Raw genomic sequence first — 22,302 nt, 5'->3', positions numbered from 1 at the left:
GGCGCCAGGAATTTTTTTCGGGGGGCATGGGGGGGCAAAGTGAATTGGGGGGCAAATTGGCCAAATTTGCCCAAAATTGCCGCAAAAGTGGAAATTTACGTGATTTTGGGATTTTGCCTCAAAAGGGGTGGGGGCAAACGGGGGGGGCAAGTAAAATATTTGGGAGAAATGCCCCCCGTAGCGCCGTCACGGAAAAAGGAAATGGCATGGCGATCGACAGCTTCATCCTCCACCATGTCCATATGCTATAACGGAGAGCTCATAATGAGGCTTGTAATTGTTGTCCGGGATTGTGGTGGATGTTGTGATGTGTGTTGTGTGTACTGGTATATCTCCGATGTACAGTTCTTGAGTTATACGAGAAAAGGTCAAATATCAACATTTGGATTCCACAGAGGACAAAAATTGAAATATTCTTTGATTATATATATAAAAAAAACAAAAACCGGGAAAATGGTCTCTGATTGATCCGCTTGCAAAAACATTTTTAATTTGCCATATATCTCAGGTGGTTTATAAAATAAACATGGCCAAAAAGATCAAAATCTATTGAGCCCTGACCCTGTTGACCATGACCTACCCCGGTATTTTGTGATATTGCTTGTTTCCCCCAATGCCCCAACCCCGGGGTTGTATCAAAGCGTCCAAAACAATGCAACTGCTGTCGATTTAATTTGAAATTAACAATTTGAGACCGATTGGATTAATTTGGAGCATTTTTAATTGTGGAATTTGACTTTTGCCTCATAACTCAAGAACTGTATGCAGGAGATAGGCCAACCCATAGTACTTTTGCTGAATCCTTTATGAGAGCAATTATACATTGATAACATTTGGTTTTAACAGGATTTGACCAAACTAAACTTTGAAATTCCACCCATGCATACGGGCCATTTTGGATTTAGGGACCGTTCATAAATACTTTGGTGGGGGGGACTGGGCAAAGTGTGGGGGGACTGGGCAAAGTGTGGGGGACACAAAAAGTTTTGAGTTGCAGAATGGGGGGACCAAAAAGTTTTGGTTACTAAAGGAGGGGGGTCAAAAAGTTTTAAACAAGAAAATACCAAAAGAACAAGAGCATACAAAAATTTTGCGCGCTACGCGCACACATGTACCAATAAAGCCCTTTTTTACCCCGATTATGGCTCAAAATAGACCTACATTTTTGGCGCGCTACGCGCGCTCATTTCCAGTATCCCATTAAAGCCTTTTTGGAATCTCAAAGACTTTATATGTATGTATTCTACAGTCACTATAAGAAAAAGGTATATGTATATGTATCCCACTGATAATACCGGGTCAAAATGATGCAACCAGCATTTTTTTGTCTTTGACCCAAAATTTATATTTTGCCTCCCTGACCAAGAAAGCTGGCTATACAGTCTTAAGTATTAAATTGAGTATGTGCCCAGATGTTGCTCTCAATTTCCAGTGGCATAGCGACCGGGGGGGGGGAAGGTGGGGGCATGTGCCCTGGGCGCCACTCTTAGGAGGCGCCAAATTGACCAATTCAGCATTGATTCTGCGCCCCTCTAAGCGATGAAAGTCAAATTTTCGCGCGCTTCGCGTGCATAAAATGTCAAAGTCATTTGAAATATCAATTTAAGACCAATATTCAACTTCATTATAACCAAAATTAATTAGTGGTAGGCCCTTTTGTGCTCCGGGCGCAATAATTATTTCAAGAATCGGGAGCAACACCTATCCTTAGCCCTGGGTGCCACAAGCCCTAGCTACGCCACTGTCAATTTCCCTTTTTTCTGTTACTTTTATTTATTTAATTATTGGTTATAAGAATAAAACATGTATTTTCAAAAAATTAGAATGCATAAATTAAACTTCATACAAGTCACAGCATGTGAAAAACACCTTCAATTTTCATGTTTTTTGGAAACAGGCCTATTATAAATAAATGTATGAACAAACATGCAGGCCTATAATTGTGACTGAGTTTGCACAAATGGAGTAGCCCCCCTCCCCAGATTGTTTTTAACCTCATGTAAGGGGGGGGGGCAAAAAAGTTTTGTATGTCTAAAGAGGGGGGTCAAAAAGTTTTATGGTTCTCTGGAGGGGGGTCAAAAAGTTTTGATTCAAAAATTTCCAAGTGCCCAGCCCCCCCCCACCAAAGTATTTATGAACGGTCCCTTAGGCCTCTATGCAAATTGGGCACACTGTCCCACTATTCTGTTGCAGTATAGTGGCTTAACCCCATATTTTTCTTAATTTGACTGGTTCTATAAACCACTACCACGTCTATGACACTAACAAATGTTCCAAAATCTGAATTTTGATGATTTTTACGATCCTCCGGATGACTGAATAGGCCTTAAGGGTGGTCTTAACCCTGGAATACTGCTAAATTGTTGGTCTAAAGAATACAAAAGTATATAAAAGATTTTGGAGAAACGTACTAACTAAAAAATTCTTTGGCCAACATTTTTTTGTATTCATTTTTAAAAACTAGATAAAAAATATCTAGAAACTGTGTTTTTTTAAAATTTTGACCAACTTTGATTGGATCGATTGAGCCCATATTTATTGGTCGAGCGATGAGTTTTAAAATATTGGACGGCAAGACCAATAAATATTGGGCGTAAAGCATCCAATTTTATCATTATTATGTGTTGGATCCAATATTTTCACACACTTGGATTCATCAAAACATAATAATGAGAAATATGCACCAAAATATGGTCAAAATGCTCAATTAAAAAAAAAATCACAAAAAGTCTGATTTTCGCCCAAATTTAAAATATTTTTGGTCAAAATAAAATTACTGGTTTAGCCTACTTTGTTTCTAAAATTGTTGAACTTGGCCTAAGAATCATTATCAGGCCTTAAAAACAATGCATAGACATAAATTATTGTTGTTTGTTTTTTGTTTGTTTTTCTTCCTTTCTTTTTTACATTATAGTATTTTTTTTAGTTGTTTTGTTTTTGTTTTGATAATACGCAAGAAATGACAGCCACCGCCCCTGAAACTGCTTTCGTAATTGCTAGCGCCAAGCAACAGGAATTCGGTACGGACGTTGTAGACTTTTCATCATATAGATTTTGTAGCATACGTCTAATTTCTTCATCGGCAAACCTGTGCATGCGCAAATTGTAAACAAAAATTTTGTCAGTCCATCAGCAAAATGGCAGCCCCACTAGCCGTATTTGACGATACGGAGGATGAAACAAACGAAGAATGGCCGGAATTTATAGATTTCAGAAGTTCTGCCGATATTCTCAATTCCAATGGAGATGCCTTCCCAGTTTTGTCACCAAAAGAGGAAATAAATCCGGACAATTTCTCCGAAAATCGGTCCATTTCGATGGAGGACCTTGTGAACAATTTTGACGATAAGCTTTCGTTCTGCTTCCGGAATTACAATCTTAACACAGATAGAATGGCTCCTGTTAAAATTCTTTCTCAAGAGGAAATTATGAAAAATTGCAAGTAAGTATGTGCCAGAATTATTGGGCAATTTTCTTCAAATTCTTGGCACAGCTATGTACAGTAAATTAGTAAACATGGACATTAGTCAACATGGTCAATGATAAGCTTACTACTAAAACTGTATAATTATAAAATAGCTAATTTTAAGGGGGTACTACACCCCTGCCCAATTTTATGCCTATTTTTGCATTTTTCTCAAAAATTATAAAGCATTGGTGACAAGTAAGATATTTATATTATAGGGGCAAGGACTACAACTACTGCACTGGAAATTTTATTTCAGCTTAGTCTTACTTAGACAACAGTTGTGGAGTTACAGTCAAAAATGAGGGAAAACCAATATTTGATCAACATGATCAATAAATCAATAACTACTTGCCTTGAGTTGCTGAATTTTCAGTGCAGTAGTTGTAGTCCTTGCCCCTATAATATACATATCTTGCTTGTCACCAATGCGCAATAATTTTTAAGAAAAATGCAAAAATAGGCACAAAATTGGCCAGGGGTGTAGTACCCCCTTAAGTATTATACTATTAACATGTTAATACTTTACAGGGTTCCTTTTGTGTTAACCATCATGTATACGCACACGATGTCAAGCGTGTGCATAGGACCTTGTGGAAAATAATACACGCTGGATGGTTGGCAGTACGATTAAGTAAAAGGAAATCTGGAAAAAATAATAATGAGTGTAATATTTTGCAGTAAACCTTTGACATGTTTGACGAGCACGTACTGCTGTGATATTGCAAAGACAGAGCTAACAGTGCGTATGGCGCAAAATTCATTTATAAATTCCCACTCGGCAATAGCAGATCGCCTCAGCAGCCAATCAGAAACAAGTGCGTTTTCCGCGATGTACGTTTAAAATGCGTTCTCGTCAAAGGTTTACTGCAAAATATTATACGGTATTAACTAAACACTGCACTGAAGCATGGAAGGTTAAGAAGTAAAAGCATGAATGATTCATGGATTCCAGGATTTCATGGCCTTCTCTTTCCTGCAATCCTGGGAAGCATGGAATGATACTGTGATCTTCTTCTTCTTCCATAAAGTACAGTCCTTTTAGAAGTTTTCACTTCCAAGTATTGTCGTACTGTGATGTGATGTACAATGTAGGCTAGTCCTACTTAATCGGAGTAAAGCATCCAGATCCTGATCCTAGCTAGGTTTTTGGAGGTTAATAGATTGCATTCTCTCCTATAATGCTATAAAAATCACAATAGTAGAGTATTTGATTCCTTCTGTCTATAGATTACTTGAGAAGACTAGCCAGACATTTGTTCACCGATAGCAGAGCTTCACATTCAAGGCTAGAGTCCATTGCTATTGAAATCTAGTACTAGAAATAGATGAAGCATGACACCATGTAAAGCGATGGAAGTTCAGAAGTAAACCCAGCTGATCACACCAGTATTCCATGTTGTCCAAATTAGCCAAAACAAGCATCAGACAAAATAATTAAACTAAATTTTCTGCATGTCTTATGGTCTGAAGATTTCAGGAGGAGATCAAAAGAAATGTCGCATTTTGTAGTGTATTTGTTTGGAAAATCACAGAAAACTGAAAATTAAAATTTGGCAAGCTTGGTTGACAGGAACCAATCCTGAACTGTTATAATTTACAGCCCTGTCTCCTTAATTAATCTCACCAATGATTCATTTCCATCATGAAGCTAGTAGAGACTTAATTAATTAGCCTTAGATACTTAGGTACATGTATACGGTATTACATGATAAACAATTAAACATGTACGTTTTTGTATGTAGTTGTAGGCCAGTGTGTTGTTGTGAGTCATATTCTTACACCAGATGGCAACAGATTGAAATTAATATGCACATATCACAGTATCATTCCATGCTTCCCAGAATAGTTTTCAGTTGTTGTTTTTTATCTGTAATGCATCAATTTTTTTCATTCCAGCCATGTTCATTTTACTCCCTAAATTCCCCTACATTTGTAATTTATCAAAGACCTGCCCTCTTGGGTCCTTCCAAATTACCGGTATTTACATTGTCCTAAAAATAATGGGGGAACTGTTATGTCTTAAGACTTACGGGGACTGGATCATTTCTGCATAATTATAGAGGGCCAGGGGATTCACTCTATTATTTAAAAAAAAAGTACTTGAAGAAATCAAAGAGCCCTTGGAGTGAATATTGTAGTTTAATGATTGATCGACACAATTTCAATCTATGACAAAAATAAAGTTTTGTAACCGATCAAAAAACAAATGTTTTATATTAATTTTGAATATAGCCTGAATGGGTAAATATGACACCTCGTCTTTTTTTAGGTCAAGGCTGTTTTAACAAGTATTATGCAGCGAACCATTGTTGTCAAAGTTATTTCACATCCATGTACATATTAAAAGACAGAATAAGGTCATATTGTTGCAATATCTTTTTTGTTTTGAACGACAATGTCACAAAGTCGTAAATTTTAAGGTCAAATTCCAAAAACAAAAACAAAACATTGCAACACAGATATTTCCTTATAATGCAAGTTTATCATTGTATCAGTGTCTTCATAATTTCTTTGAGACCTTCTCCAAACATTTGTGCTATTTATATGTTTTGGCCAGTCCGCCTTTACAAAATGTGTTATTTTTATGTAAATGGCTAGACACAGCATTATGAGAATTGTGCATATAATTACACCTCTCTGTCCATATGCCCCTGTGGCCTAGCAGGAAAGATGTGGATTCATAAACTTCGAAGTTCGAAGCATCAGATCGCTGGTTCGAATCCTGTTGAAGCTGCAGAAACCTTTTTTCTTTTTCAAATGCATGATTGCATTCCGAAATAAGTCACTTGTCAGTAAATTATGTATTGGTACCGTACCTTAGCATCGAAAAATATAAGCCTAATACACAAAATGTTGAATACAAAATAATTAGAATCTTAGGATGAAAAAAAACCCAGCTTCAAATCAATTATTGATCAAGTTATGATTAGATGTGATCATAAAATTATTATTCTTTTAATCCAGCTTTATTTTGTGAAATAAATTCCAAATAAGGTATAAATGTTGTTTTTAAAGGAGAATATTTGTTCAGATTGGAAGCCTCTTTCCAGAGCATAGAATGTGGGAACGCATAACTTTTTTTTGTGACAGAAAATAAATGGTAAAATACCGTAGCTTAAACCATCCCTAGTACCATAATCAATGTTTTAAAAAGAAACAGTTCTACAAAATTTCTTGTACAAATATGCTCAAATTGGCTTGTTACAAAAAAAATGTAGTTCCTAGAAAGGCAAAATTATTTCAATGGTCTGCCTCCATTCCATTTTTCATAACCAGACTGGAGCATTTTGGACTTGTGTTAATTTGTGCATACATGCACTGCGTACCTTGCATCCATAATCTGTGCAGAGCTTGTGTCTATTTCTTTAAAACTTACGGGCCCCTTTAGATTTCCAGGGGATGGGAAGGCAGGGTGTTCAAATTGTGATTCTGCTTGGATAACAGATATATATGCAAATTAGAATTGATTCACATAAAAAAATTAAATGTTCCCGACATCCCCATCATACCCTCTTTTTGCTTGGCCAATCAGTTGAATCAGTTCCCAAGACCCTCTTTTTTTCGATCATTTCTCTAGATCTTAAGTTTTAAAAAAAATGTGAGTGCCAACACGGTGGTGCCGGAGACAACACCCCAGTACAAACACTTCCAAGTCGGGTATAAAAAATGTGATTACTTGTTTAAGGTGGTGCAAATTTTGATTTTTGTTACTTAAGGTGCATTTTTAAGCTGGTAAAAATACTTGTTTAGGGTACTTTTGGAAAGTCCATGTTCACGGATGATACTCCCTTATGAATGATGTCTGGCCCCCTAGGCATGCTAGGCATGCCCCACTTGATTTCTATTCCGTTTTCCTTATTCTACCATACCATGGCAATATGCACTAGCATAATACCAGCATTGTGATGTGCCGCATTAGAAATTTGATGCGGTAGCGAAATAAAAAAGTGCATCTCACCAGATTATTCATTTTAATATTGAGCTTTTTGGGCGCCTGCTATGGTGGTGCCCTTATTTAGCTTGACTTTGCAAAATGCTTCTAATTTCAGTCTTGCTAGATTGACTCCGCAACTGTTTTGCTTTAAAGTATGCCCAGCTTAGAAATGAAAACACAACTTGCTTGGTTTTGATTTTATTATTGTTTACTAATATGCACTGGATGAAATCCTGTGCGTATGGGCCTCTTATCCTTTGTTTAAAATATAAAATTAATGGACTCATAAAAACTCCAAATAAACTGATGCTGTGCAGTTTTCATGGTGTGTTTTCATGGTTTCGCTTTTTGAAAATGGGAGATGTTAGTAATTTTGAGGTTGTCAGTGCAATAATACATCTGTTTAAATGAATGAAATGAAAGGTACTTTGTAATTGTAAAAGCAAAATAATTATTCTTGTCTTCTATACTATCAATCATAACAGTCTTACCCCAGCTTAACAAAATTCAACAATATTCAATATCCAATGCAATATTGAATATCCGCACTACAATAAATACAAAACTCCCCCATCCCACATGATCACAAATTGACACGGAAGCTTCAAGTTCATACCATTCATTTCAATACAATTTATTTCAATACAAAACGGTACTGTTATACACCTCCCCCACTCAAACACATATCTTTTGCATTTAATCATCTTCCCCTCTTTCCTAGAAAAAAATCATTCTATTTTTAATAATACCAAGTCTAAACACCCTGGAATTCACCACATCAGACGCCCATACCTTTTTTAAAGGAATTTTTATTGACCCTTCATTACATAAGGGTCCAAGTGATCAAACTTAAGATTTGTGCTTGTCCAAAGGTAGATTATTGACATCCCAGCTTTTAAAGTATTATTTAAAATTATCAAATGACCTACATACATGATGTATTTGTTTGGACATTTTTTTCTGTTTTCCCCCTAAGAAATATTGAATTGGTAATATTTCACTCAATAAATGATTTTCTCAATTGCTATTTATGATTATGAATTTTTGAGCAATAGTTTCAGTGTCAAGATAGATTGTGGAAGTGCTTTAAGTTCATGAAATTAGCATTAGATTGACTTCATGCACACTATGACTCAGACACTTGGCGCAGTAGTGTGAATCTTTCAGAACTGCCCTACTGCTGCACTCAGACGTAATACAAACGATTCACGGAACTTCAACGTAGGTTTATAATGCACGTAGTGGCAGACTGTGTGGGCTCAAATGCATCAAGCAAGCCGTACGGCAAGAATATCATTATACGTACATGTACATCTATGCTAAGTCCTAACTGAATAAAAGAATGGACCCTTGAATGCAAGAAGGTTGTAACTGCTGTGTTGATGCACCTGTAACAACCTTACATTCAACTGAGATGCTGAGACACTATTGACTTGGATATTGACTTGATATTGGTCTAAAAAATCTGAGAGATTTGATTGAGGTCAGCTAAAAATGTTATACAATCCCTGTCAATTCACTGAAGACTGGCAATAAGTGTATGGTATTGACAGTTATATAGAAGGTTTGTCAATATTACAGATCAAATTCCACAGGCTTGTAATTATATAGTTAGTTGTTTCCATTTTGATGTAATTAACTTGTACCACATAAATTACAAAATGCGCTACACTCTGGATAATGATGATACTCAATTATGATAGAGTTTATTGATGATTATTACTCAGCAATTCCAATTTTGACAGTGGTAATAAAATCAATCTTGTATTATCTCATTCTCAGTATGACCGGGTTGTGAAAAATGTGGGTATGAATTTCATATTTCATAATTTCACATGCAAGCTACAATCCTCGAAAGAAAGTCTGTGGAACACTTTAGGCATCTTTAAATAAAGCCAAACATGTATTTTTAATGTGAATAAAAATGTTCAATATTGGGTATTGGAAGAAAGCTGGGCCTTAAATTAATACCTTTCCCTCCTGCCCCCATCATTCAATGTTGCGACACTGAACACATTTGCACATCTCAATATTGCATGGGGAGTGGGGGATGCATTTTCCCCTAAAGATGCTTTTAAATGTTTCAAGACTTCTTTTGAGGATTGTAATTTTATGTGCTTACATGTCAATTTACATAAATTTCTGATTACTATTCCAAATGATCTTGATTTGCATTGGACTGCAACCATTGCTTGAACAGATTTAAAATAAACTGAGCTGAGTTATTGATCTCATTGTAACATAATTTAACATGCAGCTAATCCAGCTATGTGTATTCTTTGGTAGTCCAGTCTACACCAGCTAGTCCCAAGGCCAGATTTACCTTTTTTGGGGCCCTGGGCCAGGCCAAAATTTGGAGGCCCTCAACATGCTCGAACTCACTGTGAGGAAGGCATGTTTACTCATGAGGCCAAGTTTTGGTTTATGTACATAAAATCGACAGTGGCGGTGGATGCATTCAAATTTAGAGGTGGATGAGCATATTTCATTCAGATTTTACTAGGACAAAAATGTAAATTTCAGAATATTTTAGCCTGAAATTAAGGTGAATTTTGCTATTTGAAATGCCAGTGCACACATGTAGCGAGCAAAATTGTGCAATTATACCCTATTTTGGTCAAAAACATGATCATGATGTTTACAGGCCAAAAAGGATTGATTTTACTGGAAAAAGCTTGGAAATACAATAAAATGTATACAAAAAATCATTGAATTGCCTGAAATTAATCCCCTATATTTAGGCTTTTCGTTTGTGAACTATTTTTTGCTGGATTTTTTTTTGTATATTTAGACACTTTGATAGTGTAGATTTCCAGTCAAAAAGTCAGGAAATCCATAGTCCTCTTTAAGGGTATGTGCATCAATTATCTGGAATAGCACAATGCTTATACTTTGTTTCTGCTTGTTTTTGGTAAATTATGTAGCTCATATTTGTCATTATAATATTAAAATGGTGATTTAGGAGACTTCTATCATCCCATTCTTCAGCCTGGATGAGTTTAATAATGTGACTAATATAAATGACTAGCATGAACACAACAGTCAGTAAGCCAATCTAGTAAAAAAGCTAGTTATTTTCAGTACATTTTATGTCAGAAAGGTGGGCACAGTGAATGTAGGAACCCAGCCATCACTAACAAGTGGCGCCGTAGGTCGATGTTTGAATTTGTTCCACTTGTTGGCTTCATCTTCCACACGCTAGGAGAGACTGTCTGCAGTTCTTGTAAATTGATAGAGATATTGCAAAAATGTCTGAAAAGTTGATCATTAATCAAATTGCTTTATGGTGTGTGTGTGTGTGATTCAATATAGTTGGTAAGCCTGAGGTTTTTTTGAATAGTGATATAGTGATGGCAATAGAGACACAAATTTAAATGAAGCTTCACCACCATCTTCAGGGTTAAATTCCCAAAGATTCTAATAAAAACATGTGTGAATCAAAGTTGGTTCTTAGAAACCATAATATAAGTTGAAACAGAAATTCAAGGATTCCTACAAAATTCCAAAGTTGCAAGAATGAAGACCGATTCTCGTGTTGTACTAGCAAATTATAAGACATGTCATGTGGGCATTCAAGATAAATGAACACATTTTAAATTTGATGAGCGTGACAGCCTGTTTTGTAGGAAATGTGGGTTAGGCCAAAAAAAAAAAGTTGTTTGTTTGTCCTCCACCGCCCGCTCCTCAGATGAAGGCCTGACCAATATTTTTTTTTTTCAATTTTTTTTTTTTTATAAAAATAAGTAAAATTAAATTTTTTTTTCCAGATTTGGAGTATCTCTGGACCTCTTTCATGGTTGAAAATTAAAAAAAAGTCCACCAAATCATTAAAAGACTATGACATGAACACAAATTATAACTTTAACTGCATATTAAAGAAACAAAATGTTGTTTTTTTAAGTCACCATGAATGATTGTAGCATTTAGCTCTAGCAAGGTCCAGAAATACGCCAAATCCGAAAAAAATAAAATAAAATAAAACAAAAAAAATCCGCCCGCCCGCACGTCCTCTTTCAAAGCTGTGGAGGACAAACAAACAATTTTTTTTTTTTGGCCTTAAGAGTCTAAATGGTTAGTTCACATGTAATCTTAGGGTCCATTAGGTGCTCTTTTTGTTACTGCTAGATCTAGACTCGTAAATGTCAATGTTCATATATTTCAAAATCAATGGCACTAATACATGTACATATCTACTCCCAAGTTTATTTCTCAAAGTGCACAAATGCACATACTGGATATTTATTATTGTTCCTCAAATATCATCATTGATCATGTTATAAAATCATCTCTGCTTAGTGGACATTTATTAATTATCCTCAGATATCAACATAAATAATGTTACCATCTCTGCCATTACACATTTATTCATTATCCTCAAATATCATCAAAGAGAATCTTATCATCTCAGAATAGTCCATTTGAGGGATGCAGTCACATCTTTGATTTACATGTAAACAGGTGCTCCAGAGACGAAGCAAGAGCATCAGGGGCCATGGACAAAGAGCAGTATCCCGGTCCCCGCATGCCGTGCATCGGCAGGTATTCATGCTTGTCGGTGAACTTTAAAAACACCCCCTTTTGCATCTCATTTTGCAAAGTTTTTAGGGGAAAAACACCCCTTTTTTTAGCGATTTCGGGAATTATTTGCCCTTCGACAATACCCCTATTTTCGCTAAAACGCGAACGATATTTCTAATATACCCTTTTCTGGCAGAAACGCGTATAGTGCTGCAGAATGGTGCCCAATACAAAAAAATTGTTAAATTTTTGTGAAAAGTGTAAAAATTGGCACAGATGTCAGTGATCATATACTAAACATATCTGGATAGAGGGCCAAAATTATTTCGACTCAGAATCCAAGATGGCCGCCAAAATTCAAAATGGCCGCTACAATCATAGAAATTCTTCATGTTAACAACTTGTAGTGATATTTTTCTGCATGTATGTAGCTGAAAACGGGTAAATAGCCCATGTCTGGTTGGTTATTAATTATTCAACTCAAAAAGAATCCAAAATGGCCGCTAAATTCAAAATGGCCGCCATTTCAGAGAAACAATGCTTAATTTTACGTTTACAATCTTAAATTTCGCTTAATTCTGCAAGTATATGCATCATTACTTTTAACTGAATTGTTCATTGTTGATTCTTTGTTTATTGTCCATGTTATAGATGTGATGTTACATGTCGAAAGGGGGGGGGGCATTGTGGCAGAACACTTTTCAAGAAATTAGTGAAAATAAGCAGCAAAAAAGTAAAACAAATATAAGAATTTCCAACAGATTTTCTGTTATAAAACCTGATTGCCTTGACCAATTTCAGTAAATAAGATGTCATTTTAAAGCTTATAAAATGCTCTAACAGATAAAATGATAATAATCGAAAATGAAAATCATCAGCAAAGTCCCTCCTTTTGGCATGAGGCATCACAAATACCTTCCAATTGAATATGGTCATTTTCACGGTAAAGGGTGTAACTTTGGATTTTTAACATTTTAATCCGTAGTGTTCTAATAAAGCCACAGAATTCCATGATTTTTGGCCACATAAGTCATCTAGTTAGCAGCTACCTTGGGTAGCATAATCAGCTTTGGGAGTTACTGCGTTCAGTTTTAGCAGGCTTAAATGTACTTAATATTGCCATTTTGAAAAACTATAAAAAACAGTAACATTTTTGTAAAACCCTGTGTTTTCTTCAGTTAGTTCATGGATAATTTTTCTTATCCTGAAAGTACAGTCATATGTTCAGTAAACACTGCCACATTAGATTTAATTGTGAACAGCCTTGTATTTTTGAGAACCGGACTTCGATATTTGTTGTTTCGAGGCTTCATTTTCCGTTAACAATTGTTAACAAACTTTGTGGGTGTAGCTTTGGTTCATAATTCTTGGTTATTTCTTCACTTCTTCTTGATTCATAACAGTTGTTATCTTAACTTGAAATGGGTAACAAAAATTAGTCGATTTGCAAGCTTTTAAAATTTTTATAAAATCTTGACTTCAAAGAGCCGTTTTTCCGTTAACTTTTTGAAGCCTCCGAAACAAACTGTTCAGCAAGCTTGTGCAAATATAAATAAAAGAGCTCATCCAATCTATTTATCAAAATGTAGCAAAGTAGATCCTCAAGTCACATGTTTTTAAATCGTGGAGATATATATCACCGTTTGAAAATGGGACCCAATACAAACTTTCCGTTAACAATTGAAGCCTCCGAAACAAATGAAGCCTCCGAAACAACAATAAGATTAATTATCATCTATGCATATCTAAATTGGTGTGTTTCATACTGATATCTGCATTGTAATTATTACTTGATATGTGCAGAATGTCATAAATTAAAAAAAAAAATGACATTATGGTTAATGTTTGAAAAATATAATGATACCCAAAAAGCCTGTTTCGGAGGCTTCACATGCAAAAAACACCATACTTAACAAATGGGTGAAAAAATTAACATGTGATAAATCTACAATATCTGCCGCATAGAATCATTGATTCAATACACACAAGAAAATAACAGCTTAGATGATCCCAACACTGTTGTTTTCAAAAAACTACTTCTGCAATGTTTAACAATTGTTAACATGAAGCCTCCAAACAAAAAAAATGACTTGCTGTGATAATTTAATTTTTGTCACAACTGAAATTCAATACTTAGAAGCAAAGCATGAAAATTGGTAATTGTGATATTTTTACCTATTTTTCTATGTCAACTTGCAGTAGTTAGCCAAATATTTTACTTTTATGATCACCTGTGTTGTTAACTGAAGCCTCCGAAACACAAATCGCTTGAATTGCCATTTCTAAAAAATAACTCCAATTTCTGTGAAACTTGGCTGGGAGGTTCCTTTCATCAAGTAGTATTTGTACATGAAGTTAGACATTCAAATTATTTTAGGAACCCAATTAAAACTTAAAAATATGTTTAAGGTTTGGAAATTTCCATTGTAAATGACACTTGATGTTAAAAATTTTCAAAACTGCAATTACAAACATAGCAAAACATGGTATAAAATTTAACTTATATCGGTTGACTTACTTTGGAATGGGATTTCACATGTATTCCAGCTTTCATGTCATAATTTTCTGAGGTTATGTAAAATACATTTTTTCTTAGATTTTAACCAAAATGTTATGGAAATGTCAAATTTTTATTAGAAATCAAAAGGTTTAAGCCTTGAAACATTATTTTACTGGAATTTAAGTTGCTTCTATGCATGATTTCAGTAAACAGAAACATATTTAAGTGGTTTGAAATTTTGACCCTAAAAATCAAAAGTTACACCTTTACTGTGAAAATGACCATATAAGTTCCAGAATACAGACATGGAACTTGCCTGATCATCAATTTATTGGCGCTCGCAGTCCCCGTGGCATGCGCAGTATGTTGTACATGCTAGTCTAGCTTTTACACATTTGCAGCGACCAAGACACCCTCTGTTTATGTTGCAACCACACTTGAGAAGTTCTTGGCAAGATTTGCAAGCTTCGGGCAGCGTTGTCCACAAAGGTTGCCACACAGATGAATTCTTCTTTGTCCATCCCCAATCAGCCGGGTCTGGCAATTCTGGAGCTCACAGTAACGCTTGTCCCCAGACATATCCACCCTGATATGATGCTCTTATGGCATGCTGGAAGAGTGCTGCTGAGGTGGGTGGAATTAATTCCATTGACCTTCCCTTCTCAGTGAAAAGTTCTCTACGACAATTGTCAACACTATCACAGCAGCTTGTTCTGTTGTACATGACAACAACGAATCGTTCAATTGTTGCCATATACTGCTCCAACTTCTGCTCTGTAGGAGGCACTCTACTACATGCTACAAATGCATCTACTGCATCTGTGAAGACTTTGCTTGCTTCCCATGTTGTTTTCGTTCCTCTGTTTAGAAAATATGATGTCTGATCACACCCAGTAAAGGCATGGAACATCAGTAGAGACATAGCTTTCTCTGGTCCCAATGTCTGGGCTATGGTATGAGCTGGTATGAGTCTGCGATGTTTACCGGTGCCAAATAATACCCACATTTCGGTGAGGTTCATTTGGGCAAATAAGACTATGTACAAGACTATCACATCTGTGTCTACGGTACGAACCATGACTCGCTGGTATCCAGAATGAAGCAGCAGCATCCACTGCATGTAGCATGTAATAGAACCCTAGTAGTAGTGTGTACACGGTGATAGGCGACTGATATTCTCTGCTTGGGAATTCAGCAATACCGATTTGCCAAATGTAGAGATGACCTTCCCTTCTGTGTGAAATGTGATAGACTGTTGTGCCAGAAAAGCAAAGAGTTCCACCTTATTCTCATCGATTCTTAGGAAAGCCTGCCAGTTACCGAGTATCTTGGTGTTTGACTGTACACGTCTCCTTGTTCCCTTTCCACGCTTCTTTCTTGTTGTTGCTTTAAGACTATCTGGAATGTATTCGTCCCAGACAATATCGACTCTACTGGCTTTCATGAGCTGGGACCGAATATAGGGCAAGAATATGAGCTCTGATTACTCGCTCAAAGTTTTGGCGGCAGCAGGCTTCAGTATGTTAATAACAGCAGGACCATCAAGGAGAATAGGATCAACCTATGTGACATCTTGTGGTGGGGTGGCATATGTATCCTTGAAACATTCAACAAGATCTGCCTTTGTACCGGAGCGAAGCTCTCAAAAACGTGATAGTGACGGAGGATAATTGTGATTCTTATGACAGAAAAACTCCTCAATGTTTCCATCACGAGCTTGACAAGACACGTATAACCTGGAGAACAGGGCGCATGTCTTCTTCAGGGATGCTATCTGCAGCTTCTCATTCGACTTCACTACATGTGCAGGGCAGCTGAACAGTGGCAACTTGTTACGTTTCAATGTGTGAAACAGAGACTTTGTTCTCTTGTTAAGGCGCTCTTTTACAAAGCAAGTCTCTCTCCTAGCTTTTGGATGTTTCGAACTGTGGAGACTACTTCCTCTCCAACAATATCCCTGGTGTCAAGAACCAACAGATCATTGGATTGTTCTTCAAAGGGGTTACCCATCTCTTCTATGGTATGGCAGAGAGACTTCACTTGTTTGGCAAATGTGACCTGCACTGACTTCACTTGCTCATGGTGTTTGACATCAGGTCCCTTGATCTTCTTCTGCACAATACTCTCAACTGACTCTTCAAACTCACCAGTGACTCGGGCAAGTTCTGGTTCTGCAACCATCCACCGCATTAGCTGTGTTTTCTGTGAGTCCAATCCACCGTCACCCTTCACCCTTTACAATACCCATCGTTCATTTCTTCATTTTGCTCATGAGCATGATCCAGAGCTATGGAAGAAAATGAACGATGGGTCTTCTTCATGACAAATGTGCCACTTTCAAATTGTTCTGCAACGGAAAGAAGTGTCTTCATATCTCGCAGGTGTACGGTCTCCCTAGTACCTTTTAATTTTCATCTTAATGTCTCCTTTCTTAATTCTGATTTCTTCTTTCACGTTTTAGTAAACGTTTCAATGTTAGGCCAAAAAAAATATTGTTGTGTTGCCCTCAAGTGGAAAAATGGGAAATTTGGGTAGGACGGTCGGATTATTATTATTATTATTATTATTTTTTTTTTTTTTAAACCTCCCCTCAAATATTAAATAATGCTTGTTCAATTAGGGGACATTTGTCAATTTTGACTTCTGGATACCTGTTAGACAACAATTAAAGACTAGTCTTACAATGAAATATTAATTTTAAGTGAAAAACATTGAGTTTTTGAACAAATCTGTAAAAATCATCATTCAAAAAAAAAAAAAAAAAAAATTAACCCTGATTTTTCAGGATTTAGGGTAGGGCGGTTGAGGGCAACACAACAATTTTTTTTTGGCCTTATTTAAAGGCCTATGGTCTTGTAAAGTCCATGATATGCAGGCATAAATGATAAGTTAATGTACTAAGTCTACACTTACTAATAATAAGCTAGGCCTAACATTTAACCATATTAAAAATTAAAAATACAATACAATTTGAGTATGATTATCAACAACATGTCATTATATGAATTTAATATTCTTGTAACTCACCCTAGGAACTCACCGTTCTATTAATAAGTCCATGCCAGTGCACTGCCATATAGAAACTTTGGCCTTGGCGCCTTTGCCAATACCATGTGCTTGAGGATGTTGTAAATACAGCCTGTACCCCAAATTAGCACCACCAACAGTTCTTCAAATTATTATGGATACCCACAAGGCCCATAAAAATTATTGTTGACATGATTTTATAGGACAACTTAATCAAATGGTATGTTATTTGTTGCTGTTTAAGTTTCATTGACTATTTTAGAATATTAACTGAAGTCAATTCATTTTATAGTGATAAATAATAGATTAGTATTTTGATATGGATGTGTGATGTGGGGTATATGGGGTATAGGGTATGTGTATGGTGGGTGTAGGGGTTGTTTATGTGCACGTGGTTTATGCATGGGCTGCATATGTATTGGCATACAAAGTAACATGCTACTTGTGCAAATTCCTGATATCTGATTTTAATGTATATTTCACGGTGAAAATTAGTCGATATGGCGGCCATTTTGAATAATGACAGCCATTTTAAATTAGTTAATCTGTACATTAAATTGAAAACGTGTTACATACTACATTTCCAATAAATATCTCACACATCAGACGAGAAATGGCTACTTTACCCAATTTCATGGTGATTTTTTATTTTTTTTGGCAATTTGGCCGCCATTTTGAAAATGTGGCCATATTGGAAAAAATATTTTTGGCCCTCCCCCTAGAATTGTTCACCAGACTGAATACTACATCTGAGCCAAATTTCACACTTTTCACAAAACTTTAAAGATGGTTTCACCATTCTGCAGCACTAGTAGGCTGATCGATGAAAATACCCTTTTTTCAATTTCGCGAACACGTGGTTTGAAAAAACACCCCTTTTTTGTGTGTTTCGCGAATCGCGTTTCTTCATCTGAAAACACCCCCTATTTTGCGAAATTTTCGACGAGCATAAATACCCGCCGATGCACGGAGTGCAGGGACCGGGAGCAGTATAGAGCCCTTTAACATCTCCTTTATTAGCTCTTTTCCCCCATATTTCATTTTCGCTTTTCATCTCAGGGCCCCTGAACCCTTGGGCCCATGGACTTAGTCCACCCGCTTGCTACGCCCCTGAGGTACTCCACTGATGACTTTCATTACATTTCATTTTATACAATGTACGCCAGAAAACATATATAAAGATACATAATTGCACATTCAAAAGCACTGGCATCAAAAATACATTCAGATATTTAAAAACATTTATTGTACAACATGTGGGAACTGAGCAACCTGGCCTGTTGGGCAGAAAGCACCAATAACCCCAGGAGGGTGGTTCGGAGCAGAGTGACTTCATCACTCTCTAACAACCGTAACAGACATTGCATATTTTCACTTGCTATATTTTTAACTCTTATTTACATTTTTCAAGATCTAAAACAATTAAAGGATTAAATGAGTTTCCGTCAAAATTGTTTCATTCAAAAGTATATGATTTGCTTTAATTTTCTTATCTGTGTTAGTTCTCCACCTAAAAACTGTCCCCAAGTGAATTTATTATAAAAGAAGTAACCAAGCTAGACATAGATCTAGGTTGAAGATGGCATCAGATTTTAATATGGATGATGTAGCATCATCAATTAAATGGAGCAGTTTTCAACTGACCCACTTTATCAGAAACCCCATTTGAAAGGATGAATAAAAACACCAGCCAACTGCCTATCTGTCTAGATGGCCTGTCTAGATGGCCTGCCTGTATGGTTTGTTGGACTTGTGTGAACATATTATGTGTGTCTAAAGTGCAATGCTACACTCTAGACAGAAGTGTTAATATAGGGATAACATTTTTTTAACACTTCAACATGGAATAGGGGGTGTTGAATAAGGGGTGTTGCTAAACAGGGCTCACCGAGGCCATTACCTGCCCCTTTTCACTTTTGGCCTTGGTGCCCCCAGAACTTCAAGGCATTCTTCATCACTTGTTGGCCTTGGTGCCCTTCATGAAAATGGGTGCCCCCCTAAAATTCGAGGCCTGGATGCTAATTAACACTGTTACATGTTTACAGAAATATTTTCAACAAAAAATATTAACACCCTAACATGTTTAATTTATATCAGCAATATTACCATGTCAATTGTCATAGCGTGGCTAGTTAGCACACACATTATGATCAGAGGCACTTTGCCAGTTCTAGACCACATATGAATAGATTAAATCTGATTTAATGGTGGTCAACAAGAAAATCACTACTGACAAATTTGTATATTATGCAAGTTACAATGCCAGTGTTGGTTATCATTTAATAAAGCATAATTCTAACCAGTAAATTTAATTAAATTGTGGATGTATTTCCATCTCTTTCTAAATAAACCTTGCCCTATGGTATATAAATATGATTGAATGTGAATTGCTCATCCCATGTCTGGTATTGGTCACTGTGGCTAATGCCACGGTGTGTTTTACTCATTGCAAGCCAATATTGTAATTAAACCAAGTCAAGTGCATTATTGCAAATATTTAATCTCAGGGAGAGCTTTGGGCAGTCAACCTTTGAACATCTATTTATATGATGTGATCAAGCACAAGGATGTGGAGAAAATTTGTTTTCAAATACCGCCAAAGTAAGCATGCAGTTTCTTTTGCTTTCTATTATTTAAGAGATAACATGATTATTCATATCTTTAATTCTTAGAAACAGATTTCAATTTGGCTGTAGTTTTCACTGAATATTAGTGTTCACAATGTGTCAATCAAAAATGTAGGAAAGTTCAAATTGAATGTAGTCAACATTTGACCCACTTTGCATGACTACATCGCATAATTGGTTTAGCAACCTCTGATCATGAAATCCAAGTTAGCTTAGCTACACGCTAATGGATGACAGTATTAAATAAGTAAAGAGGTTGTCTTAGTTTTGATCTTAATTTTCTGTGAAATTTAAAAGTACAGAAAATGCTTAAATTGGAAGAATAATAAATGGAATGTCAAGTTGGTGCTATCCTTCCTTAAACAGAAAACCATCATTTGTGGCCATCACATGAAAACATCAGTTGCATGCATGGAAACCTCTATTTAATAAAGATAATAAAGAAAATATAAAAATAAAGGATCATGTCCTGCTTGTGTGTGAAGTGTCATTTTAGACAAAAAATTAAATATTAAAAAAAAAGTGTTAAGAAATGTGAAGTTTCATTCCAGAAGTCAGCCAATTGATTATTTTCATTTCAGATGGGTCACAGTTAATTAAAAAAAGAGCACAACATACTTTAATAATAAGGAATAGATAAATAAACAACTTCATCTTTGAAATGGTGACATAAATGTAGCTGAACACAACTTAGAAGAGGAGTTAACCACACAATAGCATGCCTTCAATTCCAGGTGATGCACTACCCACTCATGCTCACCTCATGCAGAAGATGTTCCACCACACAATGTGAAAACAACCTCAACCTCAAATTGTCATCTCAAGTCAACCCCATGCAGACATCATTCTATCTATCTAAGCATGTTTGCTCTAAATTCAATGCTATACTAGGTCAACAGTTTCTAATGCACTGTCCATGCTCTATTTGTGTCATTGTATACAAGACCCATATGTCAGTAATGTTATATACTGCATATCAGTGTTATATTCATGGATCTAACATGAAGTGTATTATTGCTGAAGGGGCTTGTTGCACTTCAAGTAGGGATCAGGTGGACTGACAACAGCTCAGTGTTGCCAAAACTGATCAGGACTAAGGAGTGGCAACTTGGTCCGCTAAGTTGTACGTGGCTACTGACTTTCATGTAGTCAAATTGGTCCGCTAAGCTGTACGTGGCTACTGACTTTCATGTAGTCAATTTGTTCCACTAAGCTGTATGTGACTACTGAATTTCATGTAGTCCATTTTTAAACTTAGGCAATTTGTTGAATATATCAAGCAAAGAAAACATCCAATTGGGCATAAGAACATTTGCCAGTATAGTCCAACCTCTTTTATCCAGCCATGATGGGACCAAGCATTATCCAGTATATAGTGAAAAATCCGGATAAATGAATGATGTGTAATTCTGCATTGATTGTCCGAAATACTCCAATTTTGACACACAAAAAAAGATTACACAATGTGGGTGATAACATTTTATGGCATTTAAACACTTGTATGCAACATAGATCCTTTATGCTTCAGATCATGGAATTATTGTGCCAAAGCATTAAAAAAGAAATTTCCTATGATGATCAAATGTGTCAGGAATCAGAGTTCTGTATAAAGAAGTCTGGATTTTTAAAGAGAGTTTGGATTCCACTTGGTAACAGGAGGTACTTACTTAAAAGGATGGTGATTAATCTGCTTCAGCGCCATGTAAGAGTGATTTGTAGTTCCTGCAGGTGAATCCAAATTGTTGGTCTCCACCTCATAACAAATTCAAGAGACAGGCCCTGTGGCAGATGAATGAAGTACCATGAAACATTTTTCATAACACTAAAAATTTGGAAAGCCAAATTCTCAGAAATCTGTAAAAATTGTAGACAAAGGAAACTTACAACTTCCATACAAGTACTTCTATGCTTATACATGTATAGTACTCACATTTTAAGCAAGGTACGGAATGGTTTCTGACCATAACAAACCATCTTGAAGCCACCCAATGATGCAGGTGGAATTGGCATCACAGGAAAACTGCTTACAAGTGTGATTGTGAGGTGTTAGCTGTTGCTTTAAATGCCTTGCTTTTAGTGAAATGTGAAAGATGAGACTATCAAGTTCCTTTTTATGTATTGTTCACAAAATTGCATTGAGAGGTTTACCCTATATTTAGGCATCTCTTCAAATAAGTTGAGAATCCACTGTAATCTGAAGTTGACATCTGATACCATGTATGACCTA

At 36.1% G+C, this 22,302-nt stretch overlaps 1 protein-coding gene across 1 annotated transcript in view; it reads left to right on the top strand.

Annotated features, from left to right (window-relative positions):
* Positions 1 to 3,111: 3,111 nt before the first annotated feature.
* Positions 3,112 to 22,302, top strand: part of LOC140152482 (fasciculation and elongation protein zeta-2-like) — an 86,537-nt gene continuing 67,346 nt past the window's right edge. The window contains 1 exon segment of the mRNA XM_072174811.1: positions 3,112 to 3,442. Within this exon segment, the coding sequence (XP_072030912.1) occupies positions 3,138 to 3,442 (305 nt within the window). The 5' untranslated portion in view covers positions 3,112 to 3,137.

Source organism: Amphiura filiformis, chromosome 5, assembly GCF_039555335.1.
Source record: "Amphiura filiformis chromosome 5, Afil_fr2py, whole genome shotgun sequence".
Taxonomy (NCBI): domain Eukaryota; kingdom Metazoa; phylum Echinodermata; class Ophiuroidea; order Amphilepidida; family Amphiuridae; genus Amphiura; species Amphiura filiformis.
The sequence above is the reverse complement of the archived record's forward strand: the minus strand, read 5'-3'. Positions and strand labels throughout refer to the sequence as shown.